The sequence below is a fragment of the Emys orbicularis genome, chromosome 3, assembly GCF_028017835.1.
Source record: "Emys orbicularis isolate rEmyOrb1 chromosome 3, rEmyOrb1.hap1, whole genome shotgun sequence".
NCBI lineage: Eukaryota > Metazoa > Chordata > Testudines > Emydidae > Emys > Emys orbicularis.
The window spans coordinates 105,745,519-105,762,734 of record NC_088685.1 but is presented as its reverse complement, the minus strand read 5'-3'; the positions used below and the strand labels follow the sequence as shown (position 1 = coordinate 105,762,734).

Genomic DNA, 17,216 nt, shown 5'->3' with positions numbered 1-17,216 from the left:
CTGTAAACCTTTTATTGTGTTGCAAAATGATTTATTCCCACTCTGTTTGTCTCCTAGCCAGTTTCTGAGCTAGATAGTGTCCTTTTAAATAAAGATATTCATGTATTTAATGGGTACAGATCTTTTGAGAAGTTTAGATCATTTATCAGTTAGATACATAGTTAGTGACATTGACACTATATTTTAAAACTTAACCCGAAAGTGACACATTACAGTGCAGTAAGCCATCTGGAATTAGTTTTCTCCAAACCATGCCCTGTTTACTTGTGGTTTTAAAAGGAGTGTTTAAGCACAATCTTTGTACTGAGTGCTTGATACTTAAAGCTTTTTAGACAGTTACAGGGTTGAGTAACCTGTGAAAGAGTGGGGACTGTTTTTCCACTACAGCAGGTAGGAGAAGGTAGCCTGTACAATTTTTCATACCTTTGTTTCTGTTCAGAAAACTGAAGGCCTTGTTAGACATTTAAACACAGTCGACTTACTGAGTAATCTTGTTGTGAACCTTTTGGGGACTGAGAATTATACAAGATGAGTAGAAAAGAGGTTCTTTTGAAAATTTGTTGTGAGATCCTAAGAAGACATTTTACTTGTCAAAAACAGTAAAAAAGAAAAATACACTTTAAAAAAACAAAAAAAACCACTATCCAGAAGCTTTATCACATAAGCTGCGTAAATTAGTATGAAATATTTCATTAAATGATCATTTACTTTTTTAAATGTACTAACACAGGAAGCTGGATGACAGATGATTACTGATGTATTATGGATACCTCTAGGTCAACAGTTCAGATCAGCAAATTGATAATAACCAAAAATCATTACTATCTGCTGGCTGTTTGATGGCCTCTGAGAAATACATTGGTGATCTCAATTCAGTTCCTAGTGCACAGGTCCTTACATAAGAAATATCAGTTCAAGGCAGTTTCAGTGAAGGGACTAGGGTCTGAATGATCATAGAGAATGAACCTGTTCACCTCAAGAGGTGCTATCTCCAGGTTAAAGATGTTGGAGGCAGATTGGCAGGATACTGTGACAGTGCTTGAACTGTTGCTATCATATTGCACATGATCTGTGGCTAGATAGAAGTTTTAATTTGTTCTTTGCTATTAGTCTTGTACCTTTGGCCTGGTCTACACTAAAAAGTTAGGTCGACCCTGCTACGTTGCTCACTGATGTGACAAATGTACATTCCTGAACAATGTAGTTAAGCTGATCTAACCCCGGTGTAGACAGTCCTAGGTTGATGAAAGAACCCCTCCTGTAGGCATAGATAGTGTCTACACTGAAGCACTACAGTGGTGCAGTTGCAGCACCGCAGCTTAGCCACTGTAGCATTTCAAATGTAGGCAAACCCTTTCATGAGCATTACATTCACTTTAAAAGAATACCACTAGCTGAGCTTTAAATATAGCTTTGAAAATATGACACTGTCACATGGTTCTTGAACAGTTCATTAGCTGGGCATCATCTCCAAATATTTATATCGGGCTCAGAGTGAACAGTACCTAGGGAAGGACTATGGCACATTTATTATTATTATTTGTATTACAGTGGTGTCTAGGAGCCCTCACCATAGACCAAGACCCCATTGTGCTAGGTGCTGTCCAAATAGAACAAAAATGGGGCCCTCCTGAGCCCTACTGCAATACAAAAATAATAATACTTCTGCATGCTATTGTCCTTGGAATGTACTGTTGTCAGGTCTTCTTTTCAAACTATCTGCTAAGTGATAATTACACATTAAACTAAGAAATATTTTAGGCTACAGGTTCTTTTTAAAGATTACATCTGCTTTACCATTAAAATTATTGCTTCAGGGAAGCTTCATGTTATTGGCATGTAAGGATCATACTATGTAGATTCTCCTGCACCGGAGAGTAGTTATGTTTATATTTTCTAGTGCCATTATTTAAGTTATTCACTTTAAATAAAACTTCCTAAGTCTTGAAAACAGTGTTATATTTGGTTATCAAATAAAGTATATGTGGTTTTTGTCCCCGGAAATTAGGGGTAATCAAAAAAGTGATAAATAAGCCAGTAAAAGTGGTACCAAAATTCAAGGAAGTGTGATAAAATGATGAATTGGTAAGAGACTAATGAGATTTGTGTTAAAAATATGATGAACAAGTTTAACAGAAGTGTTATATGAAATAGAAAAGATGTTGTTACTTTAGTGTGTTTAATATTTATCACAGATTTTAACATTTGAAAAGACCTAGTCATCTAGAGCAGTGTTTCTCAACCGTTTTGATACCAGGGACTGGCTTACTGCATTCCTAAACTGTGTCAGGGAGATCTCGGGGACTGGCGCTGGTCCACGCACCAGTTGTTGAGAAACACTGGTCTAGAGCATTTTGATATGCATCAGTAAAGGTCCAGACTGAAACCATATGTTCTCCAAACCATTCATGATTTTATAGACCGCTATCATATTCCCCCTTAGTCTCTTTTCCAAGCTGAGCAGCCCCAGTCCCACACCCAAACTCCCTCCCAGAGCCAGCTCCCCTCCCGCACCCAAACTCCCAACCAAAGCCTGCACCCCAAGCCCCCCCGTACCCTCCTCCTTCCAACCCCCCTGCCCCAGCCCAGAGCCCACACCCAGCACCCAAACACCCTCCCAGAGCTTGCACCCCTCCCACACCAAAATGCCCTCCCAGAGCCTTAGGCAAGTGAGGGGAGGGAGGGGGGGCGAGCAGGACTTGGACCCGTTCTGGGCACCACTAAAAATTATACAAACCTGCTGCCCCTGGGACTGATGATCTGTGTGTCAGGGCAGTGGCACAGCTTGGGCAGTTCTAGGGGGGCCGGTATACCCGGGGAGATGGGCAGGGTGCAGTGTGTGTGGAAGGGACAGCGTGGCCGGTACATGGGATTGGGGATGGCCTGGTCTGTGTGGGGGGTAGGGCAGGGATGGGGTGGTTGGGTACAGGTGGGGTACAGCGCAGTCAGGGTAGGCAGGGCCGTGGATGGAGTGACTGGCGGGGGGGGGGTGCGCAGGGAGCACGAGAGGATCTGAGAGGGGTGCGGGGGCGACGGGCTCTGGAGCGGTCGCTCGCAGCGGATGGCGGCGGCTGATGTAAGTCGGGTTTGGCAGGGTGTGCACGTGTCGGGGGCGGGGCTGGCGGCGGAGCACTGACTGGGCTGTGCTGTCAGGCGGGCCGCGTTGGGCGGGGTCAGGCTGCACGGGCCGGAGGGGGCGGGGCAGGGGAAAACTCGCACTCAGAGCAGCTCCTTCGGCTGGGCAGTCGGCGAGGGGCTGCGCCTGCGCAGACAAAACGAGCGGGAGGAGGCTGTTTGGCGCCTGCGCACAGCGATTGGGCGAGGCCAGGCGGAGACCAAGATGGCGGCCTAAGGCTGCGGCCGCCAACGAGTGTGAGCGACGTCGCCGCCGCCATGGCCCGGCACAGGAACGTCCGAGGCTATAACTACGACGAAGGTAGCGAGAAGTCTCCGCCTTTCACATCTCCGGTCCCTACCAGTAACCAGCCCCTCCCCCCCGGTCGGTCCTGGCGGCAGGAAGCGCCAGCGGCATGAACACGTCTCCCAGGCGGCCTGGGGGGAGGGAAGGGGGATGCTGTGTGTACGCCAGGCCGTGGACGGGGCTAGGCCCCCGGGAACAGGAGTGGCGTGTATGGGATGTGTGGGTGCTAGGCCTCAGGGGAGTAGGAGTTGGAGGGGGCAATTTTCACTCTAACTTTCAGGGTTTGTTTAGGGAGCGCATTTGACAGCAGTTCGAGTGATCTCAGTTTAATTCTCTCCCTTGTGGAAACCAGTTCACCCGTTTCCATCGCTGTGTGGGACTTTCACAGCATGGCATGGGAGAGACAAATATTTAAAAAGTAGAAACGCATTTTAAAAGCACAGAAATTGGCAGGGGAAGACAGAGTCGGGTGTAGTACCTTACAACTTTCAGCTCTGTTTGAAACTGACAACGTTTCACGTGGATAGTGCTAACTTAAGACAGCTTATTTTCACCTAACCTCACTGTGCACTGAGTGTTCAGTGTGTCTCCCGGAACAATTTATGACATCACAACCACTTGAAACATCAAGGAGGTGTCAGTTGCCTTCCTCTGTGTTTTAGGTTTGGGTGATGTCCCTAATCTCTGGGGGAGGACATGCAGATCCCTGAAGAGGGAATTTGCAGGGCATGTAATAAAGCAGCTGGTTTCCAGACAACTTGTCTTAAGATGGGAGTATTTAAGGCTCTGTATATTTTAAGTTTGCCTTCATATAACTATATTCTTACGAACACCTGCGTTAGTGCAGCTTTCTTTGATATACTATCTCATTTACCTACACTGCAATTTATATTAGGTGCTCATATACCTGTGTAACTATATCAATGACTTTAAATAATGATTTTGCACTTCTTTTTACCAGGATCTCTAGCTCCCTGCAGCAATTCAGGTCTAATTTGTATCTGTTCACCCTTAAACTATATTATGAAAATAAGAGTTTCAGGTCATGCAGTCACTAGTGGCGTTTATAGCTTATTTGAGTAAACTACACCAGTGTAAGTGACACTACATCAATCAGTGCATCTACATTAGGAGTTTGCATCACTGGTGCGAATTAACCTAATATAGACAAATCTTAAGATTTGCTTGGAGATTTCTCTGCTTGATTGTTTCACCCCTTGGAGATTAACTCAGTTTCACCTAGTCTGCAATGGGGCTAAACTCTACAAATGTCCCTGCCTTTAAGTGGTTTTCAGTTTTCCTATTAAACACTTGGGTCCCAATCCTGCAAACACACATGGATATCTTTACACGTGAGTAATCCTTTTAATTGAGACTACGCTACTCACACATCTAAAGTTACTTGAGTAAGTGTTTGCTGGATTGCAGTCTTTAATTGCTATATGCATATAATGAACATTTTGTTATGTACATAAGAAATTTGGTCTACAAATTGTGTTGTATCCAAATTTGTTAGTTTTGGGTGTGTGTATGTATACATGCGTACACATACGTACATATACACACACACAGAGACATACATTATGGGGGCATGCTACCTGTACCATAGTTGGGTTTTGCTGTGAGTTTACTTTTTGGATAGATGATGAAATTTTCTATTTTTGTCTAGGTAAATAAAAAAAAAATCACTTCTATTGCAAGACTGGCCATATCAAATCTTTTGCATTCCAGTAGTGAAGATTATTCGTCATGGAAATTAGGGACAGGAAAGACCATTTATACATCTAATATGTATATTTACTGTATTTCTGTCCTAAAATTTGCTGCTGGTTCAGTTCTACCAGGAGTAGCCATGGTTGAGTACTAGTACATATCTGAACGACTCCATGGCTAAATCACAGGAAGGCATTAGCCCTTTCTCTACACTAGCTTTCCCATCATTGCTGCCTCTGCTAAAGCTGCATTGAATGTGAAAAAACTGGGAAATTTTAGGGGAAAACAGAAGAAGAAAATCCATCTCCTTCCCAGTGCAAAATCAAACTATTCTTGTGCTCACTTGATGCAGTATGAGTGCTTGGGGGTCAGCTTTATTTTTAATAATTCTGCTGTTCTTCCTTTACTTTTCAAAAATTAGAAATCTTAAATACAAAAGGAGAGGGAGCTATTTTCAAATGGGTAAAAATGAATATAGTAGTAATTGCCACACTTATTTATGAATAAATCTGGTAGTTAATGTCCAAAGAGAAGATCAATGTTGTTTTTTGTGTTGTAATGCAATTTTGGTTTAGATGATATATTTATGTAAAATTAGACATACCTGTTGCTGGTTTGGGGATAGGAACACAAGAATTACCGTGAGATCAAACTAGTGGTCCATCTGTCTTGTTGGAGTCTGGTGGCACCTTAAAGACTAACAGATTTATTTGGGCATAAGCTTTTGTGGGTAAAAAAACCCACTTCTTCAGATGCATGGAGTGAAAATTACAGATACAGGCCTAAATATACTGGCACATGAAGAGGGAATTACCTTGCAAGTGGAGAACCAGTGTTGACAAGTCCAGTTCAGTCAGAGTGGATGTGGTCCACTTCAAATAATTGATGAGGCAGTGTCAATACCAAGACAGGGAAAATGAGGCAATTTTCCCTCTCTTGGTATTGACACCTTATTATTTCCAATGTGTGTTACCTTGCATTTGTCAACACTGGAATTGCACTTACCAGTGTGTATTTGTTCATTTTGTTTGAATTTCATCGTGATTTGCTCACCTCTTGGCTAATTCAGTAATTTTGTTTCATCTGCAAAATTTCCCACATCACCATTCAGCCCCCTTTCCAGATTAATAGGAAATATATTAATAAACACCAGTCCTAGTGTGGAACCGGGGACACTTCACTCACTGTTTTTTGATCATGTTGAAAAATGACCTCACCCCGCCCCAGGTTAACCAGTTTCTAATCCATGACCGTACTTTATTTTTCACCCTATGGCTGCTACTTAGTTTCTTTAGCAGCTGCTTATGAGGAACTTTGTCAAATGGTTAATGAAAGTCCAAATAATTGTGACGACCTGTTCTCCATTATCCACTGGCTTATTAACATACCCAAAGAATTCTCATAGAGGTATGATTATTCTTTACAGAAGCTGATTTGTCCATGTCACATCAAGTAGTCCGAGCAATAAGCTTTTAATTCCCCAGTTGGATCTGAGTCCCTTTTGTAGGGAAGGGTACAACATTTGCTTTGGTGTAGAAGCTGTTATTAAGGAGTGTGCATAGTTTTGTTAGCATTATAGCTACTTCATTCTTCATGACTTTTTAAAACAAATTATATAAATATTTTAAATTGTTGAGTGTGCACTATCATCTTTTAAACAATATTTTAGTATATATTTTGTTCTTTATAATTATGTTTATTATGTATTTGTAAATACTAAGCCTTGAAAATAAGTTTGCCTTTTCCATAATTTGCTTCCTTTTAATGAGCTCTGAGAGCCATATCCTGATCTGAATAAACTTAGACTTATTTATTAGAAATAATTAATATTACCCTTACATAGCTTTACATGTCCATACAGCTGTTATGTTAATCTTCTCAGTACTCTTATAGTATTTTCCTATTTTATAGATGGAGAAGTGAGGCAAGAGATGGAACAGTCATTGAAAGAGCCAGGACATTTTGGCTCTCAATATTATGCTCATTCCTTCAAAATAGATCATGCTTCTTCCCAAGAAGGCCAAAGAGTTTATTCAACTGAGGATATGGTTATTACTTAATGACATTGTAATTCATATTTAAAAGGAAATAGAAGGAAAACCTACAAAAAACATGAGCAATCACATTGCTGGAAGGACACTTACTCTGTGCTAAACGTTTTCTATTCCTTCTCTAAAAGCCAGCAAAGGTCTTATTCTTGGAATAACTGTAATATGAGGAGACGATACATTTTAAAAAATGCAGAACTGATTGTTTTTTTTGTTGGTTTTTTTAAATGAGAGTGGGAGAAGGGGAGAGAGAGAACAGACCACAACATAAGGCAGGGGTGGGCAAACTTTTTGGCCTGAGGGCCATATCTGGGTGGGGAAATTGTATGCAGGGCCATGAATGTAGGGCTGGGGCAAGGGGTTGGGGTGTGGGAGGGAATGCAGGGTGTGGGAGGGGGTGCAGTGTGCAGGAAGGGGCTCAGGGCAAGGGGTTGGGGTGGAGGAGGGGTGCGGACTGTCGGAGGGGGCTCAGGGCAAGGGGTTGGGATGTAGGAGGGGTGTGGGGTGCGGCAGGGGGCTCAGGGCAGGGGGTTGGAGTGTGGAAGGGGGCTCAGGGCAGGGGGTTGGGATGTGGGCTCAAACCCAGCACCACTTACCTGGAGCGGCTCTGGGGTGGCAGCGGCGCCACGCCGCTAAGGCAGGCTCCCTGCCTGCCTAGGCCCTGCGCCGCTTCCGGAAGCGTCTGGCACCATGTTGGGGGGTGTGTGTGTGGTTGTTTACCTGCCGCGTCCGCAGGTTCGGCCGATCGTGGCTCCCACTGGCTGCGGTGCGCCGCTCCAGGCCATTGGGGGCTGCGGGAAGCGGCGCGGGACGAGGGATGTGCTGGCCGCCGCTTCCTGCAGTGCCTGTTGGCCTGGAGTGGTGAACCGCGGCCAGTGGGAGCCATGATCGGCCGAACCTGTGGACATGGCAGATAAACAAACCAGCCCGGCCCGCCAGGGGGCTTACTCTGGCGGGCCAAAGGTTGCCAGTCCCTGTTACATAATATAGTACAGTAATAGAAGTACAGTTGTAGTTACATTTTCTTTTGTGTACGTGTGTTCTGTTGTAGTACCTTATACTAAACCATTCTGCGTGTGTGAATACTCAATGCACATGAAAGTACTTTGGGTATGTGGTTTTATAAATTTATCCTTGAAGTTAAATATTCTAGTAGGAAAGATGCTGATTATTGTTTTATTTCATATATATTCATATACAGACAGTCCCATGATTTGCTTAGGTTCCATGTTAGAGGGGGACAGAAAAGGAATTAGAGGGTTCTTGAATTTTTTTCACTGTCCTATACATAGTCTATTGAATATTAACAATACATATATTACTATTCTTACTTATAGCTGATTAAAAAGACAATTTTTATTGATGTACCTTTGAAATATTGAAATGGAATAATTATGATATAATCGGGGAGAGGGTTTTTAAAAATATTTAAGAAATTGCTTTTAAACACTCCATACTTGTTAAATATTTAAAAAATAAATTATATGCAGATTAATTCTTACTGTTTCTGCCTCTTAGATTTTGAAGATGATGATCTTTATGGCCAATCAGTAGAAGATGATTGTTGTATTTCCCCTTCAACAGGTTAGTTCAAATGTTTGTCTATGCAAGTCTCATTTGGAGAAATTTGGACAAATATAGATGATAAATTATAGAGAAGATTGGGATTTTCTGATGGGTAAAAGAGCTGAGAAGTCAACCAAGGCAAGGCGGGCAGAGTAGTGCTATATTTGGAATGTGATTGGAGCAGCAGTTGCAAAAACATAGCTTTATTCTGGGAATAAATGTATGTGGGCCAGATTTTTAAAAGTATTTAGCTGCATTATTGAAATCAGTTGGAATTAGGGTCCCAGGCACCTCTGAAAATCCCAGTAGACACACATCTGCTTGTTTAGGCAACTAAATAACCTTAAAAATATGGTCATTTGTCACTCTGGTTACTCTTTATTCTATAGTAAGCAGTTGCAGACATAGATATGTATTTACAATATTTTTCGTCATGTTCCCCTATTTAAAATTAAATTACTTTGTGTTCAGTTTTAAACTTTGCTGGTGGTTTGTTTTTTTTGTCCTTTTTGTAAGGAGTGAGGTCATCTCACCTTGTAAACAAACAAACAAATGAAAAGACACTCTAGATGTATTCTGTTTTTAAACAAGTGGGTTGCATAGCTGTGCTGGGGCTTGTGTGCACCCTACAAAATCTTTTAACAGTAAGCTTTTATTTAAAAGTGCCTGATGCTGGTTACATCTAGAAAGATAGCTTTGCAAATAGTTGCAGCAACTAAGATGATTGAATATAAAACATTGGGTGATGTGCATTTAAGAAACATTTGATAAGACTATAACTTCTTAAAAGATGAAATTATCAAATTTGTATGTGTTCAGTATAAAAGTTGGAGTTGTGCGAATATTACATAATGGTGTATGTGACCACTTGGTCAAATAATGAATAGCTGTTTTCTTTGACCATATCTGTAGGGTGTGTGTTTTTGCTACTTGTGAACATTTGTGCAAATTATTATTATTTATTATTACACCGATGTTTGCGGAGTCACTGAACTCTTGTTTTTGCATGGAAGCTAGAATATTTGTATGTGGACAAGGCTTGCTTTTCTCATTTAAAAAGCTTTAGCCATCCAGTGACAAAGTAGAAACAAAACCAAATGTCTCAAGAGCCTGCTCACACACCATAAATAAAATATAGCAAATAGTTGTAGTGAATGTTCACAGACAACTCCCAGTCTGAAATTTCTTCACATAAACTTTGAAAAATTATGAATTATGACTAGGGCCTGGATTCAGCAAAGTATTTAAGCATATGATTTAGGTGCTTTGCTTATTAGGGGTGAGATTTATGCATGTGTTTAAATTTTAAACATGTGCTAAAGTACTTTGATTCATGGCCTGTATTTGTAAAAATTAAAGTTCAAGAACAGAAAAATGGGCTGAATTAATTGAATAAACTTTGTTATGAATAGATAAAAACTAGTAAATGCTACTTTAACCCTACACCACACTGGACTTTAAAACAAACTAATTATGGCTAATGCACTTTTTTTTTTTTTAAAGCTGAAACAGTGCAAACTTCTTGAGATTTGGGGTCATGAAGTTATAAGTTGAGTCCTAAGTAAAAATATTTGAGAACTCTTGGTCTAGAATTTTTTTTTTTTTGTTGCCTTTGAAAGTCTTCATAAACTTGATTTTTTTTTTTTGTTACAGAATACTGAACTGGGTAGAATTGTTCATTATATTTAAAGGTACATGGATATTGACTTCTGCATGGGGTCTCTCTTTTGGTGGAAGGGGGCCATCCGCAGTATTTAAGTATGGACTCTCCTTTGCCCAGTGCAGTCCTCTAGGCTAATAATTACAAAATGAGATTATTTTTTCCAAATTAATTAATGCAGGCTACCATCAGTACATATTTTCTTTAGCTAGATTTTGTATTCAAACAATGGGATACTTGTTTGAAGGGGAAACTATTTTTAATATTCTGCTCCTGGTTGTTGTAGCTGCTCAGTTTATTTACTCAAGACGTGACAAACCCTCAGCATTTGCTGAGCGATTAGAAGAAGAGTATGGCTATGAAGATGCAGAAGAACCTGCCAAGAATATTACATCCAATCACCAGCTAACTGGAGTTGATCAAGGTAATTGTTAAGAACAGTTAATCAGTTCAATCTTGTTTTAATTCTTCTGTGATTTAAAGACCTTTATTGAAATCCTCTTATATTGAATTATCTTTTATTGGTAACCGACTTTTATTACTAACTCACTGACTTTATCAAACTGCCCACCATTTTGGGGCCAAATAGTAGAACACCCATGAATTCTAAGGATTGGTCATATCTAATAATACATTTAAAAATAATCTCTAGAAGGCTTCAGTTTCTAGCTATTGAATCTTGTTATGCCTTTCTCCGCTAGATTAAAGAGTCCTTTAGTGTACCCTGTATTTTCTCCTTGTGAAGGTACTTGTATATTATAATCAAGTCACTGCTACTTCTTTTTTGTGGACACCAGAACTGGGTACAATATTCCAATATTGGTCTCACCAGTGTCATACAGAGTTAAAATCGCCTCCCCACTCTTCCTTACAACTCCGCTGTTTATCTAAGGATTGCATTTGTCCTTCTAGCCACAGCTTTGCACTGGAAACTCCTGTTGAGTTGCTTGGCCACTATGACCCCTATATCCTTTTGAGAGTCATTGATTTCTAGAATACAGACACCCCACCAATTTTTTAGATATGGCCTGAATTCCTTGTTTCCTGACTGTATAACTTTTGCATTTTGCTGTATTAAAATGCATTTTGTTTGAATGGCTCCAGTTTACCAAGAGACACAGATCTTTCTGTGTGACTGCCTTGTCCTGGTCATTATTTACTACTCTGCCAATCTTTGTGGTCACAGGCAAGTTTTGTCAGTAGTGTTTTTATATTTACTTCCAGATCACTGATGAAAATGTGGACTAAAGTCTAGTACCGATTCCTATGGAACCCCTTTAGAAATATTCCCATTCAGTGATAATTCCCTGTTGTAAACTTTTTGAGATCTGTCAGCCGGTTTTTAATCCATTTTATGTGTGCTCTATTGATATTGTATAGTGCTAATTTTTTAATTGGAATCGTGCGGTATGAAGTTAAATGCCATACAAAAGTGTAAGTATATTACATCTATCTTCATAGTTACCTTTATCAACCAAACTTGTAATTTCATCAAAGAATGAAATCAGATTTTTTGACCTTTTTTCTCTAATGCCATGTTTACTGGCATTAACTATATTTCTATCCTTTAATTCGTTATTAATTGAATCTTGTATCAGCTTTTCATTACTTTGCCTGGGATTTATGTCAGTCTAAGTGGGCCATTGTCCAGGTTATCTCATTTGCCCTTTTTTGAATAATGGCACAACATTAGTACTCTTCCAGTCTTTTGGAATTTATTCTGTATTACAGGATATATTAAAAATTAACATCAGCAGGCCAGAGGTCTTCCAAGTGCAAGTCATCTGGGCCTCCTGATTTAAATATGTTTATCCTTGGTAAATAATGTTTAATGCCCTCCTTGGTTACTAAGGGACTGGAAGGTACTTCATCATCCTCATGTGTTTTGAATTCATTATCCTGCTTTTTTTTTTTTTTTCCTTTTTTCCTTCAAATGCAGACCAGAAAGATTTATTGAACGCCCTGCTTTTTCTGCATCCTAATTAACAATTTTGCCATCTGTATCTAGTAATGGGCTTATTCTATTATTAGGATTACTTAGGTTGCTTACATACTTAAAACAAAACAAAAAAAATAAAACCTCCACCTTTTATTGTCCACAGTCCTGCCAAGCATATATTTTTTCCCTGGTGCCTTCAGCTTCCCATATCAATTTTCGGCACTTTTATCTTCTAATTTTTATCGATTGCTATCTATTTCCCATGTGTTATAAATTGCTTTTTCATTTCTAATTACTGCCTCCACTTTGGCTGTAAACCAGGTTTTAGCCAAAGTTGTCCTCTCTTTTGATAGTAGAATTGTAACTTTTTGGTCATAATTTTTATTGACATTTTTCTTTCTGAATTTTCCTCCCAATCAATTTTGCTCATAATTGTCCTCTGCTTTGGGAAATTAGCACTTTTGAAGTACCAAGTATATATTTTACTGGTTGGAATCATCCTCTTTTTGCCCGTAATATAATCAGGGCATGATAAGTGATCACTAGTCAACCAGAAACTCTGAGTCCAGTGATTAATTCAGCTTTATTCACCATAATGAGGTCCAAAATAGTTCTTACATGGGTGCAATACTTTGTGTTAGAAAACCATCTTAAATAAGTTTGAGAAACTTTAATGATATTTAATTACTATCTGCATGAGACTTCCAGCATATATTTCCCATAAGAGTTTTCTTTCCACACGTTTCAGAGGAGGAGTTTAAGGAGTAATTCATCCTGTTCTCTGGTTTGATTTGGTGGTCTGTGAAAGACGCCCATCATTACCTTCTCCTGTACTTTGTTAGCACTAACTAACTATGGGGAAGATAAGGTTTCTACACTATTGTTAAATTAGCCACATTGCTTATACTACATGTATCATTGTTAGTTTTCTTGTTTAAATATGTAGTTTGTTAAATGTATACCATAAAATAGTCAGCATGTAGAACCTATCCAAGTTAACTTTGCTCTGAATACTGTATCATCTTTTTTGAGAGCCTCTGTACATTTCCACTTAAGGGGAACAGTGCGCTGGTTGCACAAACCTTGTTGAAAACTGTGACTCTGACGTTGCATGAGTAATGCCATTTGGCACTTGTATAAGAGACTGTATGAGTGAGTACGGTTGATCGTCACTTGATCACGTTTATAATGTGCAAGCTGAATAAAGTCCAGACCAGTAATATATATACTTGGTGCTTTAATAGGGCAAATTTCACAAAGCTGAAACCAATTATGAGCCAGGTCAGCTAGTTGGAAGAATTTAATCAGAAAAATGTGAATGAGAATTTGGAATAATTTAAGAACACCTTACTAGATGCCCCAAAAGCCACAATAGAGGAAGAAGGTTGTAAAACAGACCTTGTTTAGAGGGGAAGTGAAGGGAGCTATAAATAATTTTTAAATTTTTAATATATATTGGCATTAATTACATAGTGATGAATATAAATTGGAAGTTAGAAATTGTAGAATAATAAGGGAAGCTAAGGGACACATGGAGAAATTTGTGGCCAGCAGAGTTAAGGACACTAAGAAGTTGTTTTTTAAAAATGTTAGGAACAAAAAGACTCCTGACATTGGTATTGATCCATCATTAGATGGAAATGGTAGAATTATCAATAATAATGCAGTAAAGGCAGAAGTGTTCCGTAAATATTTCTGTTCTGTATTTGGTGGGTGGGTGGGGGAGATATAGTTTGATCATATGGCGATAACATTCTTCCCATTCTACTAGTATCTCAGGAGGATGTTAAACAAAAGCTAAAGTTAGATATTTTTAAATCAGCAAGGCCAGATAACTTGCACCCAAGAGTTCCAAAAGAGCTGGCTGAGGAGGTCACAGGACTGTTAATGTTGCTTTTCAGTAAGTTTTGGAACAGTGGGGAAGTTCCAGAAGACTGGAAGAAATCTAATGTTGTCCCAATATTTAAAAAAAGGTAAACGGGATGACCTGGGTAATTTATAGGTCTGGCAGCCTGACACCAATCCTGGGCAAGATAATGGAGCAAATGATATGGGACTTGATTAATAAAGAATTAAAAGGGGGTAATGTAATTAATGCCAATCACCATGGGTTTATGGAAAATAGATCCTGTCAAAATAACCTGATATGTTTTTTGGATAAGATAACAAGTTTGATTGATAAAGGTAATAGTGTTAGTGTAATATACTTAGACTTCTGTAAGGTGTTTGACTTGGTACCACACAACATTTTGATTTAAAAAAAAATTAGAACGATATAAAATTAACTTTTGTTGTTTGCTGTGTTGTTGTAGCCATGTTGGTCACAGGATATGAAACCCACAAGGTGGATGAGGTAATATCTCTTATTGGACCAACTGTCTGGATTAAACCTGAAGAAGAGCTCTGTGGAGCTCAAAAGCTTGCCTCTTTAATGAACAGAAGTTGGTGCAATAAAAGATATTACCTCACCCATCTTGAGTCTCTTATAAAATTAAAGTCTTGTACTTTAAATGGTTTAAAAACTGGCCAACTGTTAGGTCTCAAAATGTAGTTTTCATCAAGCATGTGTGTTTCCAGCATCAGTTCTTGGCCCTGAGCTAATTAACATTTATATCCATGACCTGGGAGAAAACCTATCAGCATCACTGATAAAATTTGCAGAAGAGACACAGATTGGGGGAGTGGTAAGTGATGAAGAGGACAGGTCACTGATTAAGAGCGATTTGGTTCGTTTGGAAAACTGGGTGCAGGAAAACAAAATGTTTTAGTATGGCTAAATGTAAACGTATACAATTAGGAACAAGAATGGAGGTTATATTACAGAATGGGGGACTCTATCCTGGGAAGTAGTGACTATGAAAAAGGTTTGGGAGTCATAGTGCATAATCAGCTGAACACGAGCTCCCATTGGGATGCTGTGGCAAAAAGAGCTTATGTGATTCTTGGATGCATAAAGGGGAACCTCGAGTAGGAGTAAACAGGTTATTTTATCTCTATATTAGGCGCTGGTGTGGTCGCTGCTGGAACACTGTGTCCTGTTTTAGTGTCCACAATTCAGGAAGAGCTGTGAGAATGATTAAAGGATTGGAAACATGCCTTATAGTGATAGACTCAAATAACTCAATTATTTAGCTTAACAAAGAGAAGGTTATGGGGTGACTTGATTAGTCTGTAAGTATTTACTTGGGGAGCAAATATTTAATAATGGACTCTTCTTCAGTCTAGCAGAGATAGGTATAATGATGTAATAGCTGGAAGTTAAAATACATATATGGAGATATACTGATCTCCTAGAACTGGAAGGGACCCTGAAAGGTCATCAAGTTCAGCCCCCTGCCTTCACTAGCAGGACCAAGTACTGATTTTGCCCCAGATCCCTAAGTGGCCCCCTCAAAGATTGAACTCACAACCCTGGGTTTAGCAGGAAATAAGGCTTACCAGTGAGAGTAATTAACCACTGGAACATTTTACCAACGGTTGCGGTAGATTCTCCATCACTGACAATTTTTAAAGATATGCTCTAGGAATTATTTTGGGGAGGTTTTGTGAACTGTGTTATACTGGAGGTCAGGCTAGATGATCACAATGGTGATCCTTATGGTCTTGTAATCTTTGACTCTAACATCATAAGTTTCTTTACTGTTGTGGTGGAGAGTATACAGAAACCTTTGCTTTGTCCATGCCTGTACACTCAGACCCTTACTTAGCACCTCTTCTCAACTTATATATATATGTGTGTGTGTGTGTGTGTGTGTGTTTGTAGTTAATAGTGGATTTTTGGTAGTTTTGAGAGAGTTTTCTGCCTTTTTTGTGTAACTTGCATGACTTTACGTAAAAATATAAGCATGGCCATACTTGGTTAGACCAGTGGTCCATCTATGTCTTCCAACAGTGGCCGGTGCCAGAAACTTCAGAGAGAGTGAACAGAACAGGGTATTTATTAAGTGATCCATCCCCTGTTGTCCAGTCCCTGCTTCCAGCAGTCAGAGTTTTAGGGACTTTGAGCGTAGGGTTGAGTTGCTGATCATCTTGGCTAATAGCCATTGATGGATCTATCCTCCATAAACTTAACTAATTCTTTTTTGAACCCAGTTATACTTTTGTCCTTTACAGTATCCCCTGGCAGTGAATTCCACAGGTTGACTGTGCATTGTCTGAAGAAGTCCTTCTGTATGTTATTTTTAACCTTGTTGCCTATTAATTTCATTGTGTACCCCCTCATCCTTGTGTTATGTGAAGGGGTAAATAGCACTTCCTTACTCACTTTCTCCACACCATTCATGATTTTATAGACCTCTATCATACTCCCCCCATAGTTGTCTCTTTGAAACCTCAGGGGTTCTACACCTGGTGTCCCAAAGAGTTTGTGAAATCCCTCAATTTTTCGGGGGAAGTCTGATGAGCATGCATAGTGTCTCATCTGCCTGGGAGAGGCCTGCTCTGTAGTAATGTTGGTTTGCATGGCTCTCTAAACTCAAGCTTGTTGGGACAGTGTAAGGGGTCGGACTCACCCCTGCGGCGCCTCCTGCTGGTTGTCTAGGGAATTAGCTCACCAGCCTCTGGAGCGCCCGCTGCAGGCCGGTGATCCGCCTTGTCGTCTGCACTGGCCCCCGTGTCCCTCCCAGGACCTCGGTGCCCCTTGCTCTGGGTGCTGCCCCCTGGCAATACCCACACACGCTGGGTCTCCCCTCCCAGGGGAACCCCCACCCACTAACCCCACCTCGCCTCAGAATAAGGCTACTGCCAGTCACCATCTACCCCCACGCCCAGGAGCAGACTGCAGTATCACAGGCAAGGTTGGGTTTGGACCTGCTGCCTTGGCCTACACCTGGGTTGCCCTCTGCAACCCCCAGTACCCCTTGGCCTAAT

General features: G+C 40.2%; 1 protein-coding gene across 2 annotated transcripts in view; it reads left to right on the top strand.

Moving 5' to 3' along the window:
- The first annotated feature begins 3,322 nt into the window (after positions 1-3,322).
- The window catches only part of HBS1L (HBS1 like translational GTPase), a 106,305-nt gene continuing 92,411 nt past the window's right edge, over positions 3,323-17,216 (top strand). For both annotated transcript variants that reach the window (XM_065402173.1, XM_065402174.1), the window contains exons 1-3: positions 3,323-3,436; positions 8,701-8,766; positions 10,695-10,832. In XM_065402173.1, coding sequence (XP_065258245.1) covers positions 3,394-3,436; positions 8,701-8,766; positions 10,695-10,832 — 247 coding nt within the window. In that variant the 5' untranslated portion in view covers positions 3,323-3,393. The remainder of the gene's footprint in view (positions 3,437-8,700; positions 8,767-10,694; positions 10,833-17,216) is intronic.